We start from the raw sequence: 8,922 nt of genomic DNA, 5'->3' as shown, positions 1-8,922 counted from the left end.
GGATATTGCTAAGAAGAGACCTTTGAAATTACTATGCTGTTGGGGCTTTTATAAAACTCCCTTTCTGCTGCAAGACTTACATTGAACAAAGGATTTGGTTAGTAAACCATGTACAGTATAGTCCAATAAAGCTACATCTAGGCTATAAAACTTTACAAAAGTAGGATTTGAATGTTAATTTCAAATGCACGCTGTGCCTAAGAATATCTAAAGCAAGAATATTTGCTTAAAACATGAAATAAGTGGAAATTAATGAATTCCTGCTTACATTGGCTGAGAAAAACAATTTTGTGCATATTTTATATAGGAAGAGTTTGTCGTGAACTTTCTCTTTAAGGTGGTTACAAGTTGCAGTGGAATTCCTAAAGCAAAACTTTCTTTCAACAGGCAGATGGGTTGCAGACAGGGAGACTCAGACTTCCCTCGTCTATTGGAACATTTCTTAGTGTATTTTATCTTAGCTTTGCTATCATTTACTAAGAAACAAGGATTACCTCCTATCCTTTTGGAAAGCCCTCCTTTCAACCACCCACCCATTGTCTGTGGAGGAAATCTCATGAACAGGTTGCTGTGTGCAGGTTGTGTGCTCTCCCGTTCCCCCCTCAGCAGTAGCTCCTTCCACGCATTCGGCTCTGGCGATGCTCGTTTCCCCTGACCTGGTGCCCGTGCAGCATGTCCAGGCTAACCCTCCAGGTGCCCAGAAATTCTTAATTTCTCCTGCAGGCTCCAAGAAGCATTAGTTCCCGTTCTTTTAGGTAGAAGGTGTCGCCTCTGGTGACATCTTCCCAAGCCCCGAGGCTGTATTCAGTGCCCTCATCTTCCCTGTCGTGTGTGAGCTCTCTGGGACCTGGGTATGGTTGCCTTAGTTACACTACCTACCCCTCAGAGCTCTTTTCTCTGTGCCAGACACACAAAGTAAGCAAGCTTTTGGGATCTCTCTGCTTTCTGAAGCCTACTGAAAGGGTGCCATCTCAACACAGCCAGGGTATCAGCCTTGGTTTTCAGGGGCTGTCATTTTTGGAATATCCCTAAACTGTTCTACTTCAGTTCTAAATGGAGCTTCCTTCAAAACAGAGGCAAAACAACCTGTAGAAATTCTGATAATATGGGGTGATCTGGGTCCTTGGTCAAACCCACTGCCATCTCACTGCCTACAAACCTGCAACGTTTCCTTGGGTAACAAGAGCTTAAGGTGGGCTCAACCACAGAAAAGTGAATTAGGGCTTGAAAAACAGTGAAGAATATATAGAAATTATTGATTTCTCTTCATCCTACCATCAAAGCAAATCAAATTATTTTCCTGAATTAAGCAAAGAACTTTTACACAGCTAATTTCAATGTATTCATGCTTGGTGGAACAGAAATAAAGATTGCTTTGGTTTGCTTGTTTTGAAACATGATGATGAGTAAGTGGAAGGAGCAGAGTTCATAACACTGGATAGTGACATTTGGAGGAAGGGGGTACATAAGGCATGTTATATCTGGAAATGACTTTTCCAGTAATTGCTAACCCTATTAGTTTATCTTTTCTAATTGAAAATAAGTGTGTTAGAGACAGCTGGAACCTAAACATGAGATATCAGGGAGACTGTGTTCAAGGAATGGGCCATAAATGCAGCTAACTTTATTTCTAGGAAACTAGGAACAAAACAATTGCCACACTGAGTGTTTGTTTAAATGTCTTTTGAAGAAACTAGAAATAGACAGTTTTAGCAGCCAATGCTGGCAACTCTTGTGGCCAGGACCACAGCAAGTAAACAGCCTTAGACATAAAGCCACATTTCAACCAGAGCTGTGCTGCAACAGGGATGTTAGAAGACTAAAAAATATTTATGATGTTCTCTTCTAGACACATCCAAACGTAAGGGTCTAGGGCATTAGTACAGGCTCTTTGAGTATCATGTCAAGGATCATGCAATTTGTGTAAGACTTCCACAAATCCATACGACAAGCCCTGGCTCCATCTCACACTTCCCTGCAGCCTCTTTCAATATCTGAGATCTTATGCTCAAGGTGTTAATGACTGACCCATCCAGCTCTGCCTGGTGCCTCAGGTTCCAGATGGGGGCAGATACTGCAGAGGAGATACTGCTGCTGAGGAATGTTATTACCCAGCACATACCAACCTCTAAAGGACCTCTGCTAAACAGCAAACTCCCTCCATGCCGCTGAAAGCTGGAGCCATCTGGCTCTTAAAGTATCATAGGAACTGATTCATTTAAAGACAAGTCTTGTGGGTGATTGCATGGTTGGGGGCACTCTCTTATGCTATCCTATAAGTTGGACATCTGTCCCTGGCACAGGCCCTCATTCCCCTCTGAGGGAGTCTGAAACCCAGTAATGTCATAGGCCAAATAATATTTAAATGCACAAATTAAGAGAATATGCTAGGGTTTTTCCCCCCTGCATTTACCTGCAGGGAACAGGTTGCCCAGAGAAATTGTGGACTCCCCATCCCTGGAAATGTTCGAGGCCATGTTGGATGGGTCTTTGAGCAAGAGGTTTCCCCGCCCATAGCAGGGTGTTGGACAGAGATGATCTTTAAGGTCCCTTCCAACCCAAACCATACTATGATTCTATCTGGCTTTTATTCAAGTCCCTACCTGAAATACATCTGTGAAGGAAAGCCCTTCCAAATGAAGGAAATGAAAGATGTACTAAGAGAGAAAATTACTATCAAATGAAAAACCTGTAGAAGCAGCTCTCTTTTATTTAGCTCTTGTCTCTAGACTTTCGTAAGACTGACCCCAGAAGCTGCTGGAATGTTTATTGGATTGGACTGAGTTGATTTTAAGTGAAAATGTGGATGAAATCATGGGACACTGAGAGATGGCACTATAGCCACCTCTCAAAACATTTTTTACTTCTTTGAGTGAGAAGGGTTTTCAGTCATGCTTTTCTTTCACTGACAGAGACACCACGCAGACCTAGCTTGTTCCTCTTGGCGAGATTGCCTTTGTAGGCTGACTCCATCCCATGAAGTGGCTTGTGTGCAGACTTGGAATGCTGAAATCTACAGCTTTGAGTGAGCTGCTGAATCAAGAACCACATGGCAGTGACACCAACCGATTACTCAGAGGACCTCCTGTAGCTGATTGAATGAGTTCATTTGCCTTACAACTTTTCGTATAGTGATACTGTTGCATCATGGTATTATTCAGACAGATCACATAGGTAATCTTACTACACAAATTAAATTAATTCAGAATATTTATAGAATTACTAAAGCATGAAACCAGACAACAGATTATGCTGTCTGGGTTAACACAACCCTGCCATATGATTTTCTTTTTTTTTTTTGGTGGGTGACAAGTTGGTGGCAGATCAAATTCTTCCCTTCCAAAGGGGATGCCTCTGTCTTTGCAATTTACAGGAATGGCACTGCTGGTGTTTTAGCCAAGTTCAACACCTGCATCACCCACCTCCTGTGGATGAAAATTTGCACAGTGTCACCCCCAAGGTGTGACCTTTTTCAGGGTCCAGCTGAGACAAAAAGCTTGTCCATGGCTTCGAAGGGACCTTACAAAGCCCTGACTCAGGTGCTGCTGTTCACCCCAGCCTTGCCAAGGGCCCTCTTGCTCTTCTTGCTCCAACCTCCCTTTCTCCCTTCTTCTCACCCTCCCTTCCTTCCTCCTTCCCTCCCTTCCTCCTTCCCTCCCTTCTTGAGGTCTCAGCAAGGGAGCCTCTGGGATGGGTGAAATCCTGGAGGGAGACGCCCTCTGCAGGTCGCTCACGGTTTTCCTTGGCATCTGCAAGCAAAATGTCTTTTTTTGGAAATACTTGACACAGTAGTCCTGAAAAATCAACGTATCTTGCTACACCTGGGGGAAAATGAATTTCCCTGATCCTCGTTGCTAAAGGCTTTCTTTAAAAACAATGCTTCTGGCACTGTTCTCTTTTGATGATATCAGCAAAACCTATGGTGTGTTTATTAATATTCATAGTGATAGACACTGTAATCAGGAACTGATTTGCTTTAATTTTGACATGTTTTCATATGGCAAGAAAAATCCTGTAACTATTTTACCTTGATATTTTGTTCCTTATTTTCTTGCTGAATCTTAATATCAGGAGGTAGTAAATATAGGCTTCTGTTTCATATTCTAAAACAGGCAAATGTGAGAACTATAACTCAATTTCATCATCGATCTCAAAAGTATTTCTTTTGAACCTTGTTCTTTCATCTTGTGTGTTTGCTTGTTCTGTGGGGGTTTTTCGTGAATCTCAAAAGAAAAAGTACTTTTCCTATTTTTTAATTTTATAGTTCAACTCTGAAGACAATTCTAAGTGTCTCAGCATGTGAAGATTTGATAGGGGGCTCAGAATCACAGATACAATCTCAATTCTGTGAGCAGGCAGGTGGGTACATTCAATCAATGAAGTTACACACTAATAACATACTCTGAAAAGCTTTCAATGACAGGGATTCACCTGCTGACCTATATTTTATGACCTTGATACCAGCAAGTTGTTTAAATGAATATTTATGATGTACACAAGAAGTATTACAGACATATAGGCTCTGCACAAAGTGGTGTTTTCATATGGTTCAGGTTTAGCTACTGTGGGCTCAGCTGATTCCAACAGAAGCAGAAAGGAGTCAGCATGGGACTCCCTTGCTTGTACTCATTTCTGTCTCCTACTTTCCCATCACTGGACATGAACAGAAAAGATGCTGTTTTGATGTAGAACTGGGACAGAAAGAAAACCATTCACAATATCCTGTGGGGTTACTGTGCTCTGTGTCTGGTAACAACAGTTAATTAGAAAGGGGGGTTTATAATCACTTTGTAAATAAGACAGCAAATATAGAAAGTATTTATAAACTGGTTTTGGTTTAAGTAGATAAAAGTACAGAAGACTCTTCCAGAGCAATTTCCTCCATGCCAGAGAGGATTAAATGTACACTTGCAATAATGGAAATTAATATGTCCCACAGGAAATCAGTCCTATTGGAGACACACAGGTGAGCTGGGAGGCCAAAACGATAACATTGCAGATGTTGCTGTGTTTGGCTGGCATCAAAAATCACTCTGTCCCATCCTCTTATTGCTGGCATCAGCTTCAGGACTGAAGTAAGTATGTAATGAGCACTGGTGTAAGAAGATGGACAGTGTTTGCCTAAGGCATATTGTTATGAAGATATTTTTTATTTAAGATTTCCACAGATGGATTTTTGCAACTAGATTGTATCATCTACTGAATCTGTTTAGTTTAAGATCAGTAAATAGAAAAGTTGTTGCTTTAGTAACAAAACATTGTTGCAGATTGTGATGGGGAGAAACAGTTTTTCCCCCGAAGTTATAAAATGGTAAAACCCCAGGGGGTGGTGACCCTTGCAGTTTTACCCAATGAGCACTTCTGCAAAATATAAACATATCACAAGTAGACCGGAAGAGAAGGTAGATGTAGGGGTTGTTGAAGAGGTAGCCATGTTGTAGAGCCACGAGGAAGGGGCTCGGAGCCCCTTGGGGCCTCTGGCCCCCCCCTGCCAGCCCCGACTGGGGGCTGCAGGGACTTGGAACAGTGTTAGACAGGGCTAAGTACCTATAGCTAGAAAGCTGAAGGAGTTTTCTCCACCTTGAGTGGGCAGCAGGAGCAGCGGCAGAGACAGCAGTGAACAGAGGCTATGGCTGAAAGCCAACAGATAAGAACTGAACTGGAGGAGCAGCAAACAGCATGCAGCCAAGGAAGACACAGAGTTGTCTGAAGAGAAAGAGAGCCAGCAGGAGAGAGAGCAGACCTAAGCTCTACAGACAGAGTTTTTGGGGTAAGAACTGAACCAAAAGACCCCAAACTCCTTGGAGACCCCTCCTAGAAAAGAGGAGGATGATGGACTCTTACTTGAAAGAGTCATGGAGTGCTACAGCACTGCAGAGAGGAGCTGAAAAGCTCAGGCGTCCTGGAAAGCTGGACCGGGATGGAGAAAGAATGCCGAGGGGGTGACCTTGGCTCCCCCTCGCCGCTGCTGCTGAGCTAAGCTAGCAGCCTGAGATCAGAGCCCAAGAGCTCTGTAGGGAACTTGAATCCCCTCAAGATAAGGACCGTCACGAAGACCCCTGCACTTCATGATATGACCATGGTGAAGTGAGTTTTGTCCCTGTTACGCAGCCCACGGAAGGGAAGACCCTCGCTTGGAGATGATGGGCTGAGGGGCTTGGATACCCCCTCGTGTGTATTGGCAGAGATCCAGCTACAGCTGCTGCATGAGAGAACCTGCTACCCTAGAGAATGCTGCTCTGAGAGTAGAAAGGATCTTTCCTTCTTCCCTCCTGGACTTTTATTTGGAGGGGAAAAGAGATTTGATTCATTGTAAATACTTACGTCATGGTAGAGATAATTAAGATTGTATATAATCTATTGTAGTATTTATTTTGTACAGTCATTGTAATATATTCCCTTTCCCCCATTCTGAGTCTCATGTGATGTCTGGAAAATCCATCTCACATTGGGTTGAAATATGGGAGGGGGTTTGGACTAAGGAATTGGATTTTGGGACTCTCAAACCATGACACAGATCTATGTTATTATTAGACTTGAGTTGGTACAATATTTCTTCAGTCTTGAATGAAATAGCAGCAGAAAAGGTACTTTAAATATAGAGATTCCTAGAACCTTTCAGATCTACATTATAAGTTCAAGGTCACATCTTCTCTGATCACAGATCATTCATATAATTATCCAGACGTTTGTGCAAAAGATGCGGGAAATTAACAGGTTTGGGTTTTTTTAAATAGAATAAAAGCCTAATTCACATTTGGAATGTACAGTCAGCAAACAAAGCTTAAATCCTTTGCCAGACTAAATAAATAAAATATTTTCCACCACAGTCTTTGGATGATTCGAGCTGGGAAAGCTGGGCAGATTATGAACTAGTGGGATTTGCAAAGGTGAAACACTAAAGAAATCTTGGCCAAAATTTGAAGGTGGGAAAGCAATGGCAGCACATCCAGGCTCCAACCCCTGCACAGAGCATTATATTTCTGTTTAATTCAAGTGTTTCTGCTAATTCACGGTTAAATAATCTAAAAATGGTCAAAGTTCAATGCTCATTATTAGACTTTGTGGTCTAGATTTGCTCATGCCTCCGAACTGTGGTGTTTTCTGTCTAACACCAGTCCCAGCAACTCTTGGCAAGGGCAACACAAAAGCTGAAGTCTGTTCAGTTTGGGCTGCTGCACCAAAACCACAGCTGCCAGGAGAGAAGAGCACAGATTCTGCAGCTGTTTTGTAGGATCTCTTGCAACATCCAGGGACCCAAGGATTTTGTCTGATTTAGTTTCTGCTAGCCAGTAACTCTAGGGCTCCTGATTATATGTAACATGTATAAGGATCTTTGAGCAAAATGGTTAATTAACAAAGAAGAAAATAACTTGGAAAAAGACATGAGTTTTCTTTTTGTGAATCTAAAAAGGAGATTATAAGGGGAGCTAATCAGAGACTCTTTCTGCTCCATGGGATATGATGACATATACAGAATTAAAACAAATATGTTATTTGTCCATGGAAATTAAATTTCAACAGTTCATTACAGTTGGGGAAAGATGACTACCATCCTCCCTCCACACACACATTGTCTCCTGATCGTTCTTTTTCACTGACAGGTTCACCTATTCACCCAAATAATAATCGCCTTTGTAATTTTATTTTTTTCTTTTCAGTGCCTCTCTCTCTTCACATGGCAACAGAGCAGTGTCTGCAACAGAGCAGAAGACCTCCAGAGGATGAGCTCCCTGGTCAATGCCTCACACCTCCAGCTCACTGCCTTCGTTCTGGGTACGGTAGGCTGGATCTTGTGCACCATTTCAATGGGAATGGTGGAATGGAGAGTGTGGCACGTGGACAACACCAGCATCATCTCCTCTGGCATTGCCTGGGTGGGGATTTGGAAAGTCTGCTTCATCAGTTACCTTCACGTCTCACCTGGCTATAAAGAACAGTTCTGCCATAAATTCAGTGGCTATGAGTCCTTCGTCCCCCATGAAATTTATGCTGCTCAGGGTCTCCTGTTGATTGCCATGTTCATGGGCTTGCTGGGACTGGCTGCTACAATATTTGCTCTGAGAAATGTGTATATGGGAATCACTCACAAGACTCTTATTACCCCTTTCTTCCTGGTGGGTGGCTTCTTCTACATATTTGCTGGTCTGTGTGTCCTGATTCCTGTGAGCTGGAATTTCTATTCTGTAACGCACAACCGGAGCATTGCTTTTCCTCCTTCTTATTACATGCCCTCCAGTCCAGTGGCTCAGGAAGCTGGTCCTGCAATTCCTGTTGGGATTGTGGCTGTCATTCTCCTGCTGCTAAGTGGGACTTTTTCTCTCTCATACAGATTTCCAGGGACCGCAAATACTATAACAAAATCCTGACAGGACAAATCCCCCCGTGCTATTTCAGAACAAGAACATAGTCAAGAGATAAGGACAGCAGGATGAGTGGTTGTATAGTTAAGGAACTGCAGAATTTAATTTTATTCTATAGTAGCTATTTTCTTATATGAACCAATTGAGTTACCATCTTAATGGTCACATATGACCAGAGGTTCGTTTTTGAGATAACTGCTGTTGAGCAGCAACTGTGATTAAATTTTGCCAGTTCACCCCTTTTGTATGTACAAACACTACTGATTAATTTATTTTTTTGTTTGTGTAAACTATTAACCATGCTTAAGGAGCTGGCTCTGAATGAAATGTCTTGTTAGAAAAATGTGAAATAACATATATTAAATGTGAATTTGTTTGTACTAAGGTCTTTTTGTCCATTATTTAATTACAGCTGTAGTAAAGTATGTTTTGTGACAAGTCAAGACTTTTAAAACCAATAATATGAGTGTCATCATGGTTATGTCAAATGACTCTTCCCTGAATTGTCTAACAAATGTCTTGCCAGTTTCTCCTCTTCCTCTAGGGCACATAAAGGGCT

General features: G+C 42.1%; 1 protein-coding gene across 1 annotated transcript; it reads left to right on the top strand.

Annotated features, from left to right (window-relative positions):
- The first annotated feature begins 1,379 nt into the window (after positions 1–1,379).
- CLDN34 (claudin 34) lies at positions 1,380–8,681 on the top strand. Its single transcript, XM_051795011.1, is given in 4 exon segments — positions 1,380–3,767; positions 4,944–5,075; positions 7,662–7,665; positions 7,668–8,681. Coding segments are annotated over 4 exon segments (915 nt in total). The 5' UTR covers positions 1,380–3,690; the 3' UTR covers positions 8,370–8,681.
- The last annotated feature ends 241 nt before the right edge of the window (positions 8,682–8,922 follow it).

The sequence above is a fragment of the Manacus candei genome, unplaced genomic scaffold, assembly GCF_025592945.1.
Source record: "Manacus candei isolate 608988 ecotype Guabito, Panama unplaced genomic scaffold, ASM2559294v1 h1tg000041l, whole genome shotgun sequence".
Lineage (NCBI taxonomy): Eukaryota > Metazoa > Chordata > Aves > Passeriformes > Pipridae > Manacus > Manacus candei.
Note: the sequence above shows the minus strand (reverse complement) of the source record. Positions and strands in the feature narration are given on the sequence as shown.